The sequence below is a fragment of the Neolamprologus brichardi genome, chromosome 17 (genome assembly GCF_056152115.1).
Source record: "Neolamprologus brichardi isolate AB-2024 chromosome 17, ASM5615211v1, whole genome shotgun sequence".
NCBI lineage: Eukaryota > Metazoa > Chordata > Actinopteri > Cichliformes > Cichlidae > Neolamprologus > Neolamprologus brichardi.
This window is the reverse complement of record NC_142120.1, coordinates 24,753,544-24,777,754: the sequence shown is the minus strand read 5'-3', so window position 1 is coordinate 24,777,754 and position 24,211 is coordinate 24,753,544. Positions and strand designations below refer to the sequence as shown.

General features: G+C 38.7%; 1 protein-coding gene across 3 annotated transcripts in view; it reads right to left on the bottom strand.

Moving 5' to 3' along the window:
- Positions 1-21,113, bottom strand: part of mast2 (microtubule associated serine/threonine kinase 2) — a 142,677-nt gene extending 121,564 nt beyond the window's left edge. For all 3 annotated transcript variants that reach the window (XM_006803612.3, XM_035913285.2, XM_006803613.3), the window contains exon 1: positions 20,275-21,113. In XM_006803612.3, coding sequence (XP_006803675.2) covers positions 20,275-20,355 — 81 coding nt within the window. In that variant the 5' untranslated portion in view covers positions 20,356-21,113. The remainder of the gene's footprint in view (positions 1-20,274) is intronic.
- Positions 21,114-24,211: the final 3,098 nt, after the last annotated feature.

Below are 24,211 nucleotides of genomic sequence, written 5' to 3'. Positions count from 1 at the left end.
CTGCAACCAGCAGGTGGCAGACAGAACGCAATCTGCTAAGGAAGCTGTGATTACAAGTAATCTGCTGATCCAAGATTCTTGTAGAGACTAAAATGAAATGTATTAACATAGAAGACAGCAAAGAGGAAAGAGGTGTGTGTGTGTATGTGCGTGTGTGTGTGTGTGCGTGTGTGCGTGTGTGCGTGTGTGTATGAGAGAGAAAGAAAGAGAGAGAGAGAGAGAGAGAGAGAGAGAGAGAGAGAGAGAGAGAGAGAGAGAGAGAGAGAGAGAGAGAGAGAGAGAAGTATCAAGTATCAGCTGTGATCCATCACACACACACACACACACACACTGTCACAGAGTCAGCTTTACAAGACTGCTGCTATAAACACATACTGTACATCTGTCACTGGGAAGTAAACACAGATGAGAGCTAGATACATTTCCAATTGTGATGGGTGTCCAGGTATTAATGGAGCCGATTAGTTCTACCTGCTGCAACAAAGGAAAGTTTTGTTTGGAAAGGGAAATCAGTTATGGGACAAGAGGATGTATTATTTACAGTGATGCTACTCCTGATGGTGGGGTGCAAAATTAGCTTGGTGCTACATCCACAAACTGTACAGGTTCAGAAATGCACATCAGTGCCAACTAGCATCAAGAAAATGATTAATAACATACTACAATTTCTTGACACTTAATTCCAATAAAAATGCTCCAAAGGCACGGACAGTTCAAGTGTGGCAATTCAGTGACTTGAAAAACTGAAGACGAGACCTAGAATGGAGCTGTCAATCAAATCAGCCACACCTCTACCTTTAAGCCTTAACAAAGTCTGGATGAACAAGTTAACAGATACTGTATAAATGGACTGACTGTGAAGCTGTTACAAAGGACAAAGGTATCCATAGAACCCAAAGCTTTTTTGTTTGCTTGTTTCACGCTGTAAACATGTTTTTACTGCTGTAAGGTTTTTACATTTTAACATAGGTGTCTCTATAGGGATTGACTTTTTGGAGCCAGACTGCAGTAGCCACTCCAGGACATTGAGTTTTTGGCATGTCGTTGACTTTGCCACCTGTTCCTCTTTGAATACAAAACGTTGATGAACAAAGCATTCTGCAGTGGTCACTACCAATGGTGCATTATGCATGTAACGCAGCTCTGTAAGTACATTCAGCAAGTTTATGAATGAATGTATGAAAGCAACAGCAACAAAAAAAAGGGCTTAAGTGACATTACCTTTTAGTCAGCTGGTAGGGACAGAAGGTTGGAGGACAGGAACATTTACTCACTTGACAAAATTACGTAAGAAACTGATTTTGGTATTCTAATGGTATCTGCTATAAAAAGACTATTTTTGTATTTTTGTTTTGAGAACTTCTATTCACAATTCAAAGCACCCATCTGTGATAAATGAGGCCCTTTTTTTAAAGCTTAATGTACAGTACTGCATAGGTACATGGTAACTTGTATTTCAGGATAACAGTTTGGGAGTAAGAACCAAAGAAGATAAGGAGAGGGCCACTGTTGCCTCTTGAGACCTTTGAAATCCAGTGATGTGTATGGTATTAGAGTTTAGTTCTTAAAAAGAACCAAATTAATATATGTTTACACCACAAAGAAGGTTAAAACACACATGAACACTCAGAAAAGCTTTCAGAAAGAGATTTTAAAAAGTTTGAAACCAATTAAGAATAACAAATGCTAATGTAATTCAACAAACAACAGACCCATAACCGTAAGAAGGAAGTAAAACCAGTTTTTCACAACCTTCTTCTCCTTTCCTCTCTTCTCTCTTCCTTCTCCAGCTCACAGCTCCCTCCAAACTCATGCTACTGCTTCACTGCATTTGGGTCGACATTAATCTTTTGTCATGTCCCACAGAGCTCTAAGCCACACTTTAATGTAACATACACCAGACCACAATCCATCACATCTGTCATCAAGTGGGCCTGAAAACAAGCTCCCAGCTTAGCTCAAGGATGATGATCCCTCTATCATTTAGAGAGAGAGAAAAAACTTGTTACAGTGGTTCGTGCATCACACGAGTTAAGTAAGTGGAACTGTCCCCAGTGGAGCAGCTCAACCGCAGCCTTGTGACTTCACTGAATCTTACACCCACACAGCAAAACATAAACAAATACATGAATATATAGATTATTATTATTATTATTATTATTATTATTATTATTATTAATAATAATAATAATAATAATAATAATAATAATAATAATAATAATAATAATAATAATAATAATAATAATAATAATAATAATAATAATAATAATAACAACATGAATAATGATGCAATCTTTTACATGACTTCTCTGACAGCAAAAGACACCGACAGATCCAAAACATGATCAGGGTGCCTTAACTGTTCAATGAACTAAGGAAATGCTGCAAAATTACCACAAGCACTTGCAAGTGAAATGCTGCCGATGCAAGAACACAGCACAGAGCAGCGTGCAGAGTGAAGGGTTAAACAGCAGGTTTCTAGCTGTTAATGTTTTGTTTAGTGGGGAAACTGCCATAGCATCCAACATTTGTGGGTGTTCAGGCTGACCACAGCAGAAGTACAAGTGCGCTGCAGTCAACAGTCAAACAGAATTTAACAGGCCAGCAATTTTTTTCTTTTATTCCCTTCATTTTTAGTTGTTAAGCTTTCTTTGCCAATAGAAGATCACGTTTACTATAGACATGTGGCACATACATGTAGGCAGAAAATACAAGAAGATTCAAATAACTGATGTTATGTGAATGGCTTTTTTAAGTCTAGTTTAATGGTCAACAAGCTTACTTTAGATTTTCGGGTATCTCAAATTTTTAGTATAATGTTACATACAACATGTTAAAAGATTTAAATTTCATTTTTTTTAACTCTGCTTTTATGTGCTTAGATCTTTATTTCATAACAACGAGGTGGTCTGGTAAAATACTTGAAAGATTTTAAATTTTTGGAGTGACTTTGAATGATGCCAGTGTTCATATTTAGGACCAGGAAGATATGTGGTTAAGTGAGGAGTAAATCTTCATCCGCTGTGAACGAGCATCACTGAACAAACATTTCAACCCCCATTCATATTTTGTGTCAGGTGATCGCAGTACCACACCGTTCACTGCAACATTTTTCATTCCTTTTGATGACGGTTTGCAACAGTTGCCACGGCACCACAGAGCGACCAGTCAAAACAAATGGACGAGCTCATTCCTCAACGAGCGGCTACCTCTGTGGCGTGGACATTGTTCGGTTCTGAAAAGTCTGACACGGAGCAGAAAACTGTACTTTTAAAATTTGCAGTAAACAGCTCCCCACCACAGACACAGACACAACAAACCTCTTCTACCACCTAAGCAAGAATCATGTGAAAGAGCATGGAGACAGTTTATGAATGAGAAGCAAAAAGAGACGTCAGGTGCTCAAAATAAACCACAGAGCCAAATGTCAGAACAGGCTTTTCTCTGTGGTATGCCGTATAATAAAGACTCATTAAGATAGTAACAGCCATTTATTAACTTTCTTTAAATATCTGGTTTCACGTGTTGGTCAAAACACACAACTTCAGGTACAAAACGCCCAGCCGAAAATACTTCACACAGGTTGAGTTGCTTCATTTATATCACCAGTATTTGGCCAAAGTATCTGCAACGCAGCATACAATACTGCTACAACAGATATGTTGACGAGCCGAACAACGCATCCCTGTAAGAGTTAGACGGTGCAGTTGATCCGAGACTGGATGCTCTGCAGTCGACGGTTGCAGACACGCTAGTTTCCCGAAGGCCATACGGGAGCAGGAATGATACCCAGAGGCCTCAGGGAAGCGCTCATGTAACATAATGCAATGCAATGTTTAGTTGCTACCATAAACATACTTGAACCAGCATTAAAAGACAGGTCAGTAAGCCAGCTAAGATCATTCAGTATGTTGCATCATGAAATTGTGCAACAACAAATTCTGTCTGAACAGGATAACGTTGCATCATATATACTTCCCCTCCGTCAGTGGGTGAAGAGGCAGGAGTGTCCCCATAAGAGCTCAGTGTGTGTATACACATGCATTTGTGTGTAAATACAAAGCTAGTAATCAGAGTTAATACAAGGTTGATGTATTCTCGCTGCATTTGAGCCAGAAGAACGAATGCAGAAATGAAAAGCCAGGAAGAAAGCAATAACAGGAAAGAGGAAAGTAGTCAGACAGATGGATGTGAATGATGGAGGCCGAAGCAGGCAATGCAGAGAGGGTGAAGTGAGCCAGGACAGCTGCTGCCTATCCTCAGCTGTGGTTTGTGGAAAACTGTTTGTCCACATGCAAAGCTCTAACTCCAAAAACAAGTCATAAAATCCCAAATGACAATCCTCAGTCCCACATATAACACCACGGAGAACAAAAATTAAATGAGCAGAAATACCAAAATCACAAGACAAGATCCTGACACGCAAGAAACCTGTCAGGAAAATATATTCAGATTTTTTTTGTGTTGCCACAAAATGACAGCTCCAGGCATCACTAACTTCACGCTCATTTACTTCAACATAAGCAACCACATCATCTCACTGACACTTTACGTGGGCTCAATGTTCCTTCAAATTTCTTTAAGTAAAATTTAAAGGCTCTTCCCACAAACAGCATTTTGTGTTTAAAAGCTGGTGAGCCCCCAGCAGTAAATCTGTACAGAGGAACAGGGGTTCATGGTTAATCAGTAAGAGCCCATCATCTCTGCCTCTGGGTGCTGTTGTCCATGGCAACCGTGGCAACACAGTAACAAATGACTATATTACAACCTGTGAATTGGCTGCAGGTTCATTCTCTAACAGAACTGCAGACACTGGACTAAAGAAAACGACCTCACCACACATTCCTCTTGCACTGCAGACAACGCCCACACCTCATAGAGCACAAACTGTACTTTCCACACGGGTTTGGACTTTTCAGAAATACTCAGACAGAAAGAGACAGGGAGAGATAGATAAACACAGAAAACCCAATCACAGGACACAGAGTACAGTCCTGCCCATCAAAGCATCAATAAACTTGTCAGAACTTCCTTCTTTTGTATGACTCGACAGTATCTTATTTCTCAAAAACAATCAAATGTTAAAATATGGGTCAGATCCAGCATTTGACACTTCTGTAAACTGGCTCTGTACTTCTAATATAGATAAAACATTCACGTCGTTCACCCATCGCTGCTCAAGGCATTAAAAAAAAAAAAAAAGATAAAATTCTTAAATCTGAATACTTAAGCCACTTTATACTAACTATTATTAATAGTAGTAACTGAATAAAAGGGGGTTGTGCTGAAAAAGATTACATCTGGGGAACAATAGGAAGGCTGGACTGTGGAAGAGTGCATCCAAAAGTCTGTATCAGAGCAAATATATTAACAGAAAATGTAGAATATAAAAATTAGACTAGTATTCACTGCAAGCCCCCAATAGCCAATGACTTGTAATTTACAAGTTGTTAGCTATTCAAATATGTAGATTGAAAGCACTTTTCAGGCTGTTACTATGGTACACACCAGCAGCAGAAGAACTAACTAGCATGAAGCAAGATAAAGGATCAAAAGTTAAGAGGTATTTTTCCAGCTGCTACAGCATCAGATTTTCCTTCTATGTTTTCAATTGTTTATCACTTAAACTTGAACAGTCTTCAAACTGATTCGATGACTGCTGAAACGCTCCAAGACTAACTCTCATCTCGCTGCTATTTTGTGTTGTAAGGTGCGCTTTCTGAACAGCAGTAATCACATCACAGGAAGCCAGGTCACCTGTAAACTATAAACCCAGCTACAAGCTTTTCAACATGTTCCAGGACTCTGTTGAGTCACTACTAAACTTTAAAATCAGTGTGAAGATGTGTCCATTGTCTGCGTACACCCAGCCAAACAGACAAGTAACTCCACTGTCTGGTCACCATGAGGTCATACTTGCCCACCCAAATAAACAGTGTGATCAGGAACAAAGAATGAGGAGGAAAAGAAGGAGGAGAAGAAGAAGAGTATGCAAAAAAAACACCCACAAATGTTCCACATCTGCACCGTCTCACTAAGTCACTGTGGAGATATTTGAATACATTCTGTTATCTATCCAGTAAACGTGGTAAACTATTATATGAAGTTTAACAAAGGACGAAAGAAACTTCAAATGATCGCCATCTTTTAGCATCCAATATACAACTGTCAGGAACAGCTCAAATACAGATCAAATGTAACAGTAAGAAGTGCCACACTCTAGTTTTTGCTGCTCACAACTCAACAAATAGATTGATAGATTGATAGATAAATATTTCTAAGTGGGCGTAGTCACAAGTTTACAGGTTTGAAGCACAAAAACTAAAAGAAAGTCCAGTGCACCATGGGAATAACTCTCCAAATGTCTGGAACGACACTGGAGGAATGAAAGCCGCAAGCTCCATGCGTATATCAGATATATCAGAGCCACGTCACTGTTAAATGAATCTAATGCAAAGCTGTTTTTGTAAAAGATGATGTGTCACCCTGGGAGAAGTGAGTAAAATCTCTGGATTGCAGCCATGTGACCTGGGTGTGAAGTTAATATGAGGTCAGAGTAGCTGACAGTAACCTTTAATTGTACAATACTTGATACAACTATCAGGATGCAATAAAACAAAACTCCAAAAGAGGAAGGCGTGCATTTAAAACCAACACCATAACACTATGACATACCATGAGATTAGGGTGGTAACAAAAAACTATGAAAACAAAGAAAGAAAGCATGATAGATGAGGTGTGCTTTAATCTGAGGTCAGGCTCAGCAGGTCATCTCCAGCCTGCCTCCCTCTCCTAGTGTGAGGTGACCTTCACTGGCCTGCTCAGTCACGCTGGGGGACATGAAGTAAATAACCCACTGTTGAACCACAGGCCAGATAATAAGATGGTTGCTGTGGATCTCTTCATTAGTAGGTGGAGCAGTTTGGATGCAGCCACATTGTTGGCTACAGTGAGAGGAGACAGGAATAAGCAGTGAAAATGTTAGAAGAGGGAGGTTTCTTTGCGAGCAGTGGGGTGCATTCAGAATATGTCACAAAGTAAAATGTCACATCTCACCTCCTCGTCCTCTTCTGTGCGCACTGAGAAAATTATTTGTGGGAGGAAAAGCTCAATAACGCTGGAATCAGACCTTTCTTTAGTCATACAAACACACAGATTCATGAGCGTGTTTCAGTTTGGGGGAAAACGGTTATTTGATTATTTGGCCAGGCGATGATCACGGATAAAGTCCAATGATTTTGAACACAATGAAAGTATTCCCTGTTGTCTCACTATCAGATATAAGACACAAGGGGTGAGCTCAGATTCTTGACTCAACACAATGACAATGTGACAGCACGTTTTTATAGATTAAAAGTTTATTTAGTGATCTTATTTCTAATTTTTTCGTTATTTTGCTGGAAAATCTTACTAAAGAATAAAAAGTACTTGGTGAAGAGCCTAACACAAAACACACAACAACAATTTCCATTACAATTCAGACCAGCCAGCCAGAAACAATAGAGTGGTTTGAGATATTAAATAGCTTTTCATATAGCTGCTCGCCTCTGCCACACAGATAAAGCTCATTAAATGTCTGGCTCTCATCCAGCAGCTGAAAGACACAAAATAATGCGTGTGCAATCATGTGTGTTCAGATGTGAGGGGTGTGTGTTATGTGGAGACACCTGGTCTCGAGTCTCTACCCGTCGTTGAAGCTCAGTTTGAAAATGAATGGATGTAACTGACATTATCCAAAAGATCTCTGCTCTCTCCACATAAACTGACAGTATTATTACTGGATCATGTTTTATAGCTTGACATTAACATTTGGCTTCTTTGGGTTGCATTTTTGAAGATAATCATACTGAAGTTTATTTGATTTTCTGTAATTATACCAAAAGTATGTGGAAAAATCTTATTTTGTTGCATGAACCACAACTATGCTGACTTTAAGATTTGACAACATAAAAAAAAATAATAATTTTCCCAAAAACATGACTGACTCTTGAAAGTTTTACACCGGCCATGCGATTCCATTGTGTCTATATAAATGTGTTCTTGTAATGTGGCCGCTTGACTGAAAAAGATAGAAAACTGCATGTGAAATATGTGCAGAAATACACAATAACCTCTGTTGTAAAACTTGAAAAACACCACAGCTTTTGGTAACTAAGAAGCTCTGAGCCATGAAAACAGACAGAGTGAGAAATGGTCCCCAAAATGGCAGAAAGATGCACAGTCAGTGCTGCAGTTTGGACCAGAGTGAGCCAAGTTCCAGCTCGTTAATTCAATGTTTAATTTGCAAGAATCAGAGGATTACACAAAATTTTATACCTGGAAACATTAAGTCTCTGCGTACAACACAGAAAATCCTCAAGTCATGATTTGATTTATTGAGGTGTACCTAAACCTGAACTGGATTTGTCCCAGCAAATAAAATAAATAAATAACTTTGCTGTGTGAATGATGCAATAATGTTGAGATCAATGAGACGTGTTTTTATCATAATGTTTATCGTATGTAGGCCACTGGGAATAACAAAAGCTAAGTGCAATGAATAAGATCCATCTTTATAATTTAAGGAGTAATGGCAAGTCAAAGAACAATCAGGGTCTCTCAGGCTTTGTAGTACAAAGCTAGCATGCTACATTATTTCCATTAGGCATTAGTATAATTACTACAGGCATACGGTCTATTCTCATTTTCAGTCTATCATATCATTCCTGACGTGACGACCCAGTGTCAGGAAAGCTTCAAACTCACTACCGATGCCCAGGAAAATATTTTGTATATACATAATACCATTTATGATACCACGGGGAAGAGCTTTGGTATTTTCAAGTCATATCTCAAAAAATTGAACTTGTTAATTTTCATCTAAGTTTACCAATTCTAACTTAGATTTGACGAAAAACAAAAAAAAAGTATTTAGGATTAGATTTTAAAACGGCCTGTTTCAGTTCAAGCATGGTTTTCAATAAATTGCATGCTCAAAAAAATGTTTTGTCACGTACCCATTTCTTCGTGTTGCATGTTTAAGCTCTACGTGGAACCTTGTTAAGATACGACCGAGCAAAATGTGATTTTTTGCCATTTTTCAAGTGGTCTTAAACTTTTGATCGGGACCATAATTTAACTATTTAAGAAGAAATTCTTACATAGTTCTTGTTTTTCTAATTAAGACAAAAGTTAAAAATGAATCTTTTTTAAAGTATGGTAGTAGTTATGCTTTTTCATTTCTTTTTAAATGAATTGAAAAAAACAGACTGAAAACCAGAATTGATCGCAGGCTGCATTTCATTACTGACCACACAGCTTGTTACAACAAAATGAGAAACATGTTTAACAAATGATTGTAAAAGTAGAAAAATGACATCTTCAGCTCTGCAGGTATGAAACACATCTGATTCAACTGCTCTGTTCCAGAAATTGTTGGTTTAGGGAGCAAAAGATTCCTGAATGTACTTGACTACAGTCATATGCTACAGATAATTTTTAGATTATTCAAACACCTGAAAACACATAATTAGCTACAGTATATGATGAACGCATGAAGAAAAACTGTATAGTGGCTGATATAGTTAATCAAATATAGTTTATGAATGTGAGACATTCATAAAGCAAGCCTGAACACCACCAGAAACCAAGGTATCAAAAAAAACCTCACAAAATCAACAAAGTAACTGCTTATTATATTAGCGCAGAAATGTCGAACACAATGAGCAAGAAAGGCATCGGGAAAATTGTCAACATACTGGTCAAAAGATGTTTTCCTCTAGGGGCGATCGTGGCTCAAGAGTTGGGAGTTCGCCTTGTAATCGGAAGGTTGCCGGTTCGAGCCCCGGCTCGGACAGTCTCGGTCGTTGTGTCCTTGGGCAAGACACTTCACCTACCGCCTACTGGTGTTGGCCAGAAGGGCCGATGGCGCGATATGGCAGCCTCGCTTCTGTCAGTCTGCCCCAGGGCAGCTGTGGCTACAACTGTAGCTTGCCTCCACCAGTGTGTGAATGTGAGAGTGAATGGGTGGATGACTGGACGTGTAAAGCGCTTTGGGGTCCCTAGGCGGGACTAGTAAAAGCGCTATACAAATACAGGCCATTTACCATTTACCATTTACACTAAGTGACAAAACCTGCCTGTATGCAAAATGCAGCAGGGGAAATAAGGAGGGGTCTCACAGCTGCTGAGTACTTTGTGTCTTATCAAGTAGCCCTGATCTCAGCCCTAACGTTTCATACTTTCCTACACGGAGGCTGAGCCAACATTTGTATCTTTCAATATAATGTGGGTATGTGTGCGCATACGCCCATTTTTGCAACATGTGTGTTCATGCACATATGGCACCATAAAAAAGCATACTGCATCAGATTTGGGCTGCAGTTTTCTTGAGCAGCAGGAGAGTCATGGAAGCAGCGATCTCTCAGAATACTGAACCATTCAGAAGCTGCATTTACTTGGGTCACTGCCACACATGAGTTGATGCTTTGTCAGCTGGCAGACTTTTTATGCGATCGCTCTACTAATAAAAGCAACAAGAATTGTGCAGGGCTGCCAGGTTTTTGATGTTCTGGCACTAATAAAAGTTTACCCTCATCTTTCTGCAGCACAAACATGGGATGCAAAGGACAGTACAGATTAGGAAGTATACTGCATGCAAAACAGTCTTTTTAATGGAAGCCAACATGTTATTGTGTTGATGCATGTCACGACAAGACGATCACCAGACTCATCATCAGAGTGGATCATAGCCAAAAAATGAGCAATTTAATTACAATTTGCAAAGCACATCTGGTGACTCTGAACTAAATGTATCAAATGACATGGCAACATAACTAATGGACAATAAACAGTAAAGGTATGATGACACAGTTAATAAACTCATCTTAGATTTGGCTGTAATATTTACACAAATGAATCTTTTAAAAATCACTGTATCATATATTAGTGCAAGAAATAATTAATAACAATGGCACTAGGAATTTTTGTAATGCAGCAACTCGCCTTCTATTTACAAGGGACCAGGATTACTTGGGGTCTTTGGTATGTTGCTACGACTGCGGTGGTCAGTGATCTTAATCCCAAATCTGCCATTTCTAATTTGTAAACTACAAATTCCATCAAAAACTAGCTTCCATATTTCAATGTTTTCATGTGCACAAGAGGGTGGTGTTGGCAATTTTAAATGGAAGTTAGACAGCATTTTGTCCACATATGTCAAAGAGCATGTCTGGCTGCGGAGCATGAAGATATATTAATTGAAGAATAAAATTTCAAAAGATGATATGATGGAGAACATCCATGGCAGGACTACGTAAGGAACATTGGGATACCTTTCAACAGGAACAATCTTTGTAGAAGTCTATTAAGATTCATTTTAGGCCTGCAGCTGACCACAGATGGAATTCCCAGAGGATTAGTTTTAAATTCAACTCAAACTAATCCCAGGCAAACAGGGCTTTATTACACTGGACTGGTATTACCAAGGAAATATCCATCGCATGTCTGTTTCTTGCACTGCATTCACACAGAACATCCCAAGTTTGTTAAACTGAAATTAACGACCTGCATTACTTCTAATCTACAGAATAACTACTGAGCAATTATTGCAAAATGTTCCAAAAATGCTTCAATGAATTATTTTTATCATTATGATAGATACGAGTTTGCTCTTTCAGTGACTAGGACTCTTACTGTTTAGTAAAATAAGACTCGGGAATCATGAGAACCAGTGCTGTGCAAATGTTTAATTTACTAAAGGTCCTCAGGTAATAGAGCTTAGGTTTATGTGGACCGATGTGAGGTTCTGTTGGAAATATCACCCAGCAGAGAGCCAAGGACTTGTATGTTTAACAGGAAAGTGTCAGTGGGAGGTAAACTGAAAGCTCAATTTTAATAAAGTGGAATTACTTTCTGGTGGTTTGACTGAATTTCTAAAGAATACCTCAATTCACATCAAATCTCCTACCAGTGCAAAAATATTTATACTCATTAAGTTGTATTGATATTAAAAAAATATAAAAATAGTAGGCCAGTTAAACTATACATGAGTATACATAAAACTTTGAGCCCCTGACCTGGGCCTGGAGCTTCACCACCATGGCTACACCATCACAGGCTTGTTTTCTGGAGCAGCAAACGTTGCATCAGAGCACAGGGCTCTATACCTGATATGACTGATCATCAGTTCACATGAGTCACTATATTTACAGGCCTGAGACATGTAGCGATACGACCTATCAGAACACTAATCCCCTGGGCTACTGCTCACAGCTCACCAATTTAATTTTTGGTGGATTAAACTGATATTTAAACGTGAAAGCTTTAATCGTGGGTGTGTTCTTGCTCTGAGGGCTCAGTAGCAAGTCCAGCTTGTTTCTGTTGAAAATAATATTTGCCAAAAGCGATTGTGAAAGAATTGAGGTTAATGTTCAAACGCTGTCTGGGAATCAGACAGTGAGGTCTCATTACTGCCTAACCAGAGTTATCAGCACTGCTATAAAATGAGATCAGAGCTGTTTCAGTAAAGATTGTAATTAGTCCAATTGATGCTGATATGAATGCTTGTAATCATTTTGTAGTTTTTCCGACAGAGCAGCTCTGAATAATGCCACTGACTCACTGATGTTCCCACTTCCTGTGGTTCAGGGAGGTGAATTGGAGACTGGAGAAACAGCCGATTGCTGCCATTTTTTAATTTGCGATATGTATATATAATTCAACAATTGGTTGCAAGCTAACCGGGCCTAAGTTTAAGTTTACATCTTGCAGATCTTTCCAGTGAATGTGGCACACATATACAGGCATAATAAAAAATGTCTTTACTTTGACTGACAAGACAGAACATAAAATGTAAGTTTTGCAGATACAAAATTCGACTGTCTGTCAAACCTTCTTGTCTTATGATTGTTTCAGACCTCATTGTTGTGTTTGTGTTCCTATAGTTAGCTGGCAAGGAAGCAGGATGTTTTTCTGGAATCGCCTCGCTGGCCAAGGCCCAAAGGTTAATATCACCCAATCACGACAGGGATGGCCACCCTCAGTCACTTCCAAAAAACATTCATGTATTAAGATGGCCCACACACACACTGTTTGATTTCAACCACAGCATGCTGTAAAATCTGTAACGCCCACTTGAATGCAAGCGAAGGAGCTCATGAAACGTGTGCTGACACAGTTATTGTCATCATTGTAACATAAAATCAGGCCAGAGTAACAGACACTCCTCTGCAATCACTGATCCTCAACCTTGTTTTCGAGGAAAAGAAGTCATTTAAGTCATGCAAGCGACAAACACCTGTCAAACACCAAGAGGTGGGGGTTGGGGCTGTTGATTGGTTGACCTCATTTCACTGAGTAAGAATAGTGAAGGTTGATGGTTCATACACTCATTTCCCTGTTCTGCTCTTTCTTTCACTTAGAGATCCTGCAGAATACTTTAGCTTTTTGGTGTGTGTGTGTGTGTGTGTGTGTGTGTGTGTGTGTGTGTGTGTGTTTGTGTGTGTGTGGGCGTGCTACTTTATTTGTGGGGATCAAAAGTCACTTATGAGGACGAAAGGCCTGTCCCCGCGAGTTTGAAGGCTCAAAATGTTGTTTTAGTGTCAGGGTTACAATTAGGTTATAGTTAGGTATAGGGTAAGGGTTAGGTTTAGGCATTCATCTTTGATGGTTAGGGTTAGGCTAAGCGGCTAGGGAAAGCATTATGTCAATGAGATGTCCTGTGTGCGTGTGTGTGTGTGTGTTCTCCTCCTCAGTGGACAACAATGTGTTATCTACAATTTTGGGGGAAAAAATACTCTTACTCATTCATCCATCCAGATGTTAAAAAAAATATTTAAAGTTATTCCTAATTTTTCCACACTTCTGCTATGAAAGTTCAAAAGCTGCCAGTTGTAAGCCCTTTCCATCTCCTGTTTTTCCTCCATTAGCCAACTCCCTGGCAAGGCCACTATTGTGGTGGCCCTCGAGCTGCCTCTGTACCATGTCTCACTGTCAGATGGATTGTGTCAAATTAAGTGGCAGTTATGACAAATGATTATGTCTGTGCCTGCTTTTACATGGACACATGATCCCAATTATTGTACACAAAAAACTATAGAGAAGTTTAAAAAAAAATCTAAACTCGGGCAATTATGATAGTTGAATAGCATGTTACTTATTCAACTTGATATCGCTCCACTTAAGAAAATATCGGTGTCCAAGTTGGTTTAAAAAAAATGTCATGATATTCTCTGCTGGAGTGCTCACCTTATGCTACCTAGTGCTTTGAGGTGACTGTTATGAATGAGTGCCTACAGGAGGCACAGCCATTTGTCGTTTTCTGTGAATTAGGTTAATGTGACTTGATGCTCTTGAGTATACATTCAATTCTATTAACAACTCAAAATGGAAAATAAATGCCTAGAGAAACACTGTAAGTGTTCATTGTTTTCCTTAGTTAGTTAGTTATATATTAATAAAGAGCAATGTTATATCATAATAGGTTCAAATTTATTGGTTTAATGCTAGTAAATTTTCAAATACTAAAAACTTCTATTGAAAATTTCCTAAACAATAAACATGACAGAACAACTTCCAAAAAGAAAACTCTTTAACAATGTTTAATATTAAACTGTGTCAAATTTGAAAATACTACAACAGCAAGCATAATGCAGGCTTTTGTTCACTGCACAGAGTTGTGCCCATTTTCAGGGACAGGATAGAAAAAGCAAAGTTTAAACGAGGTGGTCAATAGCAAAGACAAACGCTAGGAACGTCCACTAAGGCCTTTCTTAGTAAACAGCAAAGCAATGTGCGATCCAGATCAGTGTGAGATCAACATCACTCAGGTTCGGGGCGGGGGGGGGGGGATAACATTATAAGACATTAAGCTGGAGCAGATGATGGATTTTCCCTAGTAAGAGTGTTGTGCTGGCATTTTCACAATTGAACAGACCAAAGTTTAATCTAAAGGAAAAGACTTAACAAAATATAATTTGAGAACGGTAAACAGATAACCACAAACACACTGAATGTTAACAAAGGGAAACAAACAAATGCTTTGACTTGTGTCCTTTGTCACTTTTTGAGATTTCTCCTTCCTACTCATTGCAGATTACCACAACAACTAAACCTGTACACTAATACGTGAGATTTTTGTATAGTCAAAAATCTCAGCCATAATTCCCGTTAATGAGGGCTTTATAATTAATGTCAATCATCCTACTGCATCTGCGCCTTCCCATTAGTGCCCTTCTAGGCATTGTAAAATGGCACATAAACCATTTGGGCTCTATCAGTCTGCCCCCTGGCATCTGCAATGCAGGGAGAACTGTCAGCTGGAGTCCCAAAGGTCGTTCTGGCTCAATGGCTCCTCAGCTGCACCTAACCCATAAGTGGTTAAAGGCTGGGAAGGAAATCACTCTCCCGTATCAGTGAAAGGGAGGGGAGGAGATTTAATAAGTACCCTAAGCACATCTAATGAACCGGAGTTGTTAACAGCTACTGCTACCGTTGACAATATGTAGAGCTAGGAACAGACGAAGTTGATGAGGCTGGAAGCGGTTTGACTTCTTTCAGCATTATCAATACCAAAGGATGGACATTATAGTGAGCATGGGGCTGGACACTATGGAAAGAAATCCATTCTCTCAGAAGAAGAAATGTTCTAAACATTAGTTACATGGTCATATGATAGAAAAAAAATGTTGGTAGTGCTAGATGTTTAGTGCAATGGTTTTCAAACCCTGAAAAAAGTAAACTTCTTCAAACTGATGGACAGATAACAGTTTACAAAAAATTAAGGAGCTACAATGTGCATTTTATAGCTTAGAAATGAAGTGAAAGTGAAGTTAGTGAAATAACAAAACTCCCTGTTCCCAGCCACTCCTATTAACACTCTGCTGTATAGTACACATTTAAGCTGCTGTAGATTTCAGTCTACCTCAAGTCTGCCCTAATTAGCTTGATCATGTCAGGGGCTTAAGCAAGGAGCAACAACATGTCTGTCTTAAGTGAGAAGATATTACAGTTTATCCTTTCATCTCTCTTTCAGCTAGCAGAGAAAGAAGAAACGTTTTCTCTGCAATCTATGAGAGCTATGAACTCCATCACGTATAGCTGCAATGTTTTGGCTGCAGAGAAAAAGTTATTAATTAATTTAAAACATAATAATATTATTTGCAACAAAAACAAATCATATTTAAATACCCTTTCAAGAAATCTAAGGTCGCTTTACACAAAGGTCAGAGCTCAAAGGCCTGAGTGAACAGGTGGCTTTTGAACTGTCTGTTGAAAATACCCAGGGATGGAGGCTGTTCCAGAGAGATGGTGCAGCAGCACTGAAGCCTCTTTCCCTAAAAGACTGGCGTGAGACGTGCAGACTACGCCTTTATCTGCAGAATGCAGAAGAAAGCATGAGGTCTAGAAGAGAAGATCAGAAAAATGCTGAGGAGCAAAAGCATGTTGGGACTTGTAAATGAGGAGATGGATTCGATAAGAGATACGGAACTTGACTGGTAGCTTAGCCGTCATCATCACCAAACTCCAGCACGTAAGTGTTAGGGAGATGTGTTTAGGTAAGAACTCCGGCAGCTGAGTTCTTAACATACTGCAGTGTGTCCAAGGCTTTGATAAACAGACCAAGCAGGAAAATGTTACAGTAGCCTAGGTGGGAAGTACTGAAGCTATCAATGATGGTTTCAGCTGAAGAGTCAGGGAGCATTGGCCAGAGCTTGGACATATTTAAGTGGCAGTTTTAGAGATGGATTTAATATGTAGTAAAAATTAAGGAGAATGGAGGAAGCCCACAACCAAAGTTGTGGAAAAGGTGAGATAGAGGTGCAGACTTTTCCTGGCTGTGACCTGGGAACCACAACCACAGTTCAGTTTTATTATTGTTCAGTTTGAGAAAATTGGTTGACATCCAGTTTTTGATGTGTACGAAGAAGGTGACGAGAGACAAAGGAAGACCTTACCAAGGTGCTTCTCTGGTTTGTCTGTCACAGATGGAATCGTGTTCTCCCAACTTCAAGCAGATGGTCTCTGACCCTCCCTTTCCTCAGGACCAATAATCAAGACTGCGAGGCAGAAGCTCATGCGTGCCCAGAACACAACGCTTTCCAAGCCCTGGAGGATCCACATTCTTTTGCATACTTTTGATATTTTTTAAAGAAGTGTGTCATGTTACTGGATTTTGTTGGGACCTGTCGCCACTATATCTTGCAACCTGTCTTTATCTGTGCTTGGTCTAATCATAGAAAACTGACCACTTCCACACTTTTGATGATGTGTGACCTTTCTTTGGTATTATCTCTTCCTGAACGGCGGATACATTTTCCTTCTTGGCTTTACTCATCAGGACATCCTGGTTATTGTCATTTTTTTCTCTCAGAAGACCAGCGTTACACCAACCTTACATACTGCCTGAAACCAAATTATTGTTTGTCTCATCAAATATTAAAGCCTACATTTATCATTGCCATTGACACTTTTCCCCATCTATAAAATATTGTGATCATTTTATCACCCAGCACTACTCACACCATGTTGGAAAGTTCCAAAAATATCCATGATAAAAAGGAAAGCTACCATTTTTCCATTTTTTTTTACATTCAATGTTCAATGGCATTTACATTTAACCCTATTCTGAATTTGTTTAAAAGATAAAGGAGGAGTTTGATTACACCTTGCAGATTGTCTGACTTTAATGATGTAATAATGTCCTGTTTGTTTTTACGGTGGTGACTGTTTGCAGTCACCACCGTAAAAACAAGCATTCTTCTTCCAACTGTCAGTATGCAGGTCCCACATTACAACACTCCAGTGGGTGTTTGTATGTGTTTATCCGCTGTCCCTGGCAACATATTGAAATTCACGCTGAAGTTAGAAAATGACATCCATCCTCTGACTGTATGAAATGTTGGTTATTTTGTGGGGGGTTTTATTGTAACAAGGACAGTGTGTAAGTGAAGACATCAGTGACGAGTGATCCTCCAGGAGCAACTGTATGATCTGATGATCTGTTTCTCATAAAGTAAGGACGTTAAGCATAAAAACCACACATTTGTGTGGGTTTTCTTTACAAGACGGCAACTGGCTGTTATTTTTAAATGAACATGTCGAAATCATCATCAAGCAAAAACGGAAATCCATGCACAGCTCTGACTTCTAGCATGTGCAGCTTTTCTCCGAGGACATCTCTTTGCTTTGTCAGAAGTAAGCTTTTGTCACACATCTTACAGAAACCCCAATTATACACATTTGCAAGAAAATAAGAACAGCCAACCATGAAGTAATATAGCACATGATTCACAGCCTTCCACAATGTAAGCAAATAGGCAGATAAGTCACTTAACATGAAAACGCCCTGTCTGCTCCTTCACTTCGTCACGGTTCACACAAGAACAAATAAAACTGTGGCAGCACAAAAACATCTGTCTTTCTTCCCATGATACAAATATAAAGCTCACTCCCTCAAACTTCCCCAAAACCGAATCCTTCCCCTGAATCTAAACTGCCTGCAAAGAAGACATTTCCTCTTTTAGGCTGATTTTGGGAAACATTTGGAGCTCCACCGATGACTTCATCTTTGGACAGAGGTTCTTATTAGAGGACTATGTTTATAGTTTTTACAAACAAAGACAAATAAAATATAAAACTGCCTTAGTATGGCTCCTGAACAGTATTACACATAAGCTGCAAGTGATTTCAATTCCTAGCAGGATTAAAATAAACTTTTACTGAATTCTATCAGGAATTGCACTGTACAGTATTACCACACAACCATGAGTTATTACGGACTCAAATATGATGTCCTCTGTAACGGCTTGCCCATATCAATAAAGTCTTAAATATTTTACTTATTGGTTTAGTGAGGTAAAGTAGCCACCAAAGGGGAATGCAACAAATCTGACTGTAAAATTGTGGGTGCAAATCAATATTTACTGTAACAGATATGCTAGGCTGATAGCCGGTGCTCAGCTTCTCATACTTACAAAAAGTCTTTATGGAAAATGTTGTAAAATCTTTCAGGACTTCACAAAACATTTTGAACATTTAGCCAGTTGAATATTATTAAAATACTTAGACATATGGTACTGCGATAGCAATCAATACTGGCCTATACCTGTTTTTAAACCAATATACTGATGCATCGCTTCTAGAAGAGCATATTCCACCAACAGCTAATAACTGGTTAAAGTAGATATATGTGGCAGACAGTCGTTTATTTTGTGCTTAAGCCTCCTAACCCTCTAAACCCTCTAAATGTGCAAATGCACAGACTTTCAGACTTTATATATGTAGAATCAATAACTTTATGGGAGGGATGAACCCTTCCCCAATATCACTTATATCAAATAACTGGACTAAAAAAAATACTACTAATAAAAAATACCTGAAATAATATTACCAGTTTGATGGCACAGCTCAAAGCCCCTCTGACCTCCAGTCCTGATGCATTTTTTCTTAAGCTGCAGGTTTCCCAGGTATCCCAGACTGGCATTACAACTACATGTTGAACAAATTGGGAACTGAATAGATTACACAAGGCCAAATAACACCAAGTAATGAGCCCACTATGGATAACTTGGTGTTAGTTGGCGGTGGCTTACTTCTACTTACTGATAAATTACAACAAATCCAAAATCCATACTCTTTGACAAAGCGCAGATTTGCTGCTAGAGCACACTTTAGTCTTCTTCAGTACTCCACTCTACATTACATGCCTTCGTCTGACAAACCAAAAAATGTATACAACCTACCATAGTAGGAAACAGCCAGCATCCACACTGACTGAGCAAAAACTGTGAAGCTCCTGAATTAGGTCCCTTTCCTCCATTAGGGAAAGAGTCTTTCAAACATGTAGCGCTGCAGGGACAGAGCATCTCTGTACATGTTTTACTGAAAGCGTATATTTCCTGAGAGGATTAACTGTTCATTAGTAGTATGCTGATGAAACAGACGGACATCATAACTGCTTGTTTATTCTATATTGACTGCTTCCTTTTTCACACAACCTCACTGCTGTGTGACTACATGCTTACAGCCAGTTTTATAACTACTAGCAATACCAACTAATTATGATGGCCTATATTAACTCATCTAAGCCAAAAACCATAGTTATTAGGAAAGTTCTGGAAAAAGGTCTACATTGCAGAACTACTAATAAAAATGGTTTTGCATAAAGGTACCGAAAGCAAAGGACGTCGCTGTTTAAGTGGTTTCTAGCAATTTCTGTGGGCTCGTGAATTCACAAGGGAACGAGACACGTCCTCCTGACATAGCAAGGAGTATCGAAAGGCTTTTACTACTCACCGCATCTTTCTCCTCTCCTCCACTGTCGTGCTGCTCCATACTGCAGAGTTTCCTTTTGTTTTTATTCTCCGTCCTCTTCATACTGACTGTAGGAACAGTCCTCGCGCGCGCCGGATTGCACCACTTCACCCGCTTTCCTGTGCAGTTTCCAGTATCCTCTCGGTAACTTCACTTAGCTGGCTAGCACAACGTGTCAGGTCGGCTGCTGTGGTTTTCAGGGAGACCTCAGCGCCAAACTGAAATGCATGGCTTGCTGTTGCAGTTTGTTGACTTGCGATTCCACCTATGAGTTTGCTCCGGCCAGCCATTCCCGACTCAGAGCCCGGCTACACTTCTTGTGCTGACTCCACATCTGGAAAACCCGTTGTGACAAGCTGTCAATCAGCCCTCTTGCATGAGCAGCCACCGGTGTCTCCTTGAAAACAATAAAAGGGCAGTGTGCGCTTTTCACAGGGATAGCTTTATATTTCTAGAAAAAATGTATCCGTGCTGCGCTTTTTTGTGCAGTCTGTGGCAACAGTTCATTCACCCCGATTTAAGCTAGCGTCTTGCCGCTGAAACACTAGCTGAGCGGCTAGTCTGGCTGCCTGATAACGTCTACCTGCCCAGAAAGACCGTGACACCCTGGCAGGTCTACTTTCCCTCTTAACGTTTCCAGATGATTCCCCGAGAGCTCCACGTCTTCCGTCTCTGCCTGGTGACTTCTTAGGCGACATACATCATGACTCGGTGTTCGCCCATCCTCACATAAAGGCTGATCTATGCGAACACTGAGTTAACCTCGCTGTTGAACTGCAACGACACGGTACAGCTCAGCTTGTTTCCTGGCTCTGACACGACTGCTGGGGTGTCAGGTTAGCAGGAATACAACATCCGGTCCATTAATACCAAAATAAAAGTATCATTTATTCAATATGAAAAATGCAAGAAAGGACGGGAATCCACATGTAATAAAAAAAAAAACCAACTATCTATCTAACTAACTACTAAACAAATAAATATATAAGTAATAAAAATGCAATGACTATTAAAAATAAATATTAGTGATAACCTCTTTGTCTCTCCCAGAGTGTTCAATCTTTTACGTCTTTGTAGTAATATAAAATAAACCAGATGGGGATAACATTCACTTAATTTGAAGCGATAATAATAATAATTAAATTGTATTTATTAATTTAACCAGGTTAGTCTCACTGAGATCAAAGATCCCAGTGGCACTAACCACTGATCTCTTTTACATAATAATTATAATAATTTGGGATTTTCCTGATGTGAGTGAAATTTGAACATTGACAATGCAATGTGATATCGGTAACTGTCGTGGTAAAAGAAGACAAATATACTCTACTGCCATTTCAAAAGAAGAAAATATATTTTTGTTTATCCTGAATACTGAAGTCAATATGTCGTTCTATTATGTCAGTATTGCATTATTATTTCATTATATTCAGTAATTTTTCGCAATTTGCGCAAGTGCAAAAGGTTTTATTTTGAAATCCTAATCCCCTTCACACCTCTGGTTTCAAGCTCATCTACACCCTCCGCTTGCTAGAAATTTCTTGATTTTGGAAAAAAAAGATGATGATGATTTTAAAAAAATCCATGCCGACACATGAAAGAAATTAACTATTTTTTTTCCTAAAATTTAAAAGCACACTCACAGACTCAGACACCTTATACTAATTCCTTTATATATACCGACTTGCTTTTGCATCCTCGTAGTGTTGGGGCTGTGAAACAATTCCACGAGGTTTGTTGTTGTTTGCTGCCACCTATTGATTAAAAACTAAACTGCTTCGTATGTGTTTTCTGTGTATATGTTTAATGAGACCGTGAAATAAACAGATAGGCTTATAAAGTGATGTATATTTTAATGTTTCATATATAGCTGCATATAACATTTACATATTAAACAATCATATATTCTATTATCTAATAATATGAATAATTAGTGTGTATTTTAGGCGCACATGTTGTTTCATAAAATCCTTTTTTTCCTCCAAAGAGCTAATTTTCTTGTCACTTTGACATCCTTGTATTTAAACCACATGGCAAAACCACTTGATAAATTGTGCCATATATATGACAGTCAGATTTTCTTTTATCCCCACAGTAGCCTTATTCTATCTTCCACTGTTAAACTTCACCAGGTACACCTGTTCAGTGTTTCATTAATGCAAAGATCTAATTAGCCCATCACACATCAGCAACTCAATCCATTTAGTCCTGCAGTCATGGTCAAGACAACTTGCCGAAGTTCAGGTTGTGCAGCAGCAGAAGACCGCACCAGGTGTCACTCCTGTGCTGATTAGGATAACATTGACTGGGCTGATGGATCTCAAACTCTGCTGCAGCATACAGATGCTTTAATTTAGTTTATCTGGCATAAACAAAATAAAAGCATGCCAGTATCCATCCTATTTGTACCAGTAGTTTAGACTGATGGTGTAATGTGGGGGACATTTTCTTGGCACACTGTATTCTCCTTATTACCAAGTCAGCATCATTTACTCTAAATGTCTGACTGAGTATTGTTGCTAACCATATCCATCCCTCTCTGATCATAGTGTACCCATCTTCTGATGGCTGCATTCAGAAGGATAACACACTCAAATAGCCTCAAACTGATTTTTAAATATGACAACGAGATCATGAAAATTTACCATTTTTCTTTTTTAATGCTCTGATATTTTGAGAAGCACTATGTGATTTTTGTCTTGAAAGGTGCTTTACTTTACTGACTTTAGTATCACTTTCCTCAAATGACCTCCCAAGTCATTGATTTTAATCCATTCGAGACACGTTTGGGGTGTAATAGAATTGGATATTTGCATTATGGATGTGTAGCTGGTCTGCAAATTTGTTTGACATTCAGTTGACCACAACTCCATATTATGGTCAGTATAGACAAGAAAGTCCAAAGAGTTTCCAGCGCCTTGTTGAATCTTTGTCACAAAGCCAATATGGAGTTCAACTCAGTGTAACTAAAGAAATGGCCAGTGAGTTTACCCTTGCTCTTTAGTATAAAATAATTCATAAATTTCAAAACATAACAGGAAACAACTCATATTTTCTGTGAATCATGTCTTCTTTAATTTAACATGTATGATCACTTTTTAATTTTAGAGTTTTAAAATTTTAATCTTTGAATTTTTATGCCTCTGCTTTCATTTTGTATTTGCATTTCCTGCTTTTATAGCTTTTCTTGCTTATTGTTGATCTTATAATCAGCATTTAATATTGTTGATCTAAAAAGAGAAAACCTAGTGACACTTGAAAGTATTCCGTAATTTTGTGTAAGTCACATGTACATCTACTGTTATTCTGTTTTGTTTTTATTTTGAACAGCATTTGAGCACTGATTAAACACGGTTTATGAAGTGTACAGTATAAAGAAACCCTCACTGTATTTGCAAGGCTATGCTTAAGGTGAACAAAATAAAAAAACATGTAGTATAACTTGAGAAAACTACAAACATGACAGATATTTTTGTCCCCTTTTATTGGAAAGATCTTCACCACAAAACATTTTAATAAAGAGAACAGTCTTAAAAATACAAATGGCCTTCATCCAAAGACCAGCTCTTCTCTCTGATGTACATACTACCGTTAATATGCACATATATGAAGGGTGGCTCCTAAAACAGCTCTAACACTAAAAAAAACAAAAACAAAACAAGTTTGACCTTTGACCTCTAAGGGAAAACAGTCCAAAACTGTTTAATCTCTTTTAAACCTGATTTAACAACATGCAAGTTGTCTACTTTGGTTCATTTTATTGCTTCTTAACTACACTAGTAGAGTGCTGTTTTATGTGATTTAGATAGCTAAAAATGCCTGGGCCAATAAAAGTGCTCCATACTGATTGTCACATGCATTCATCTAACAAATAATTTTCTTAAATCAGTTCAGTTTTAGAATTAAAACCGTTGACATG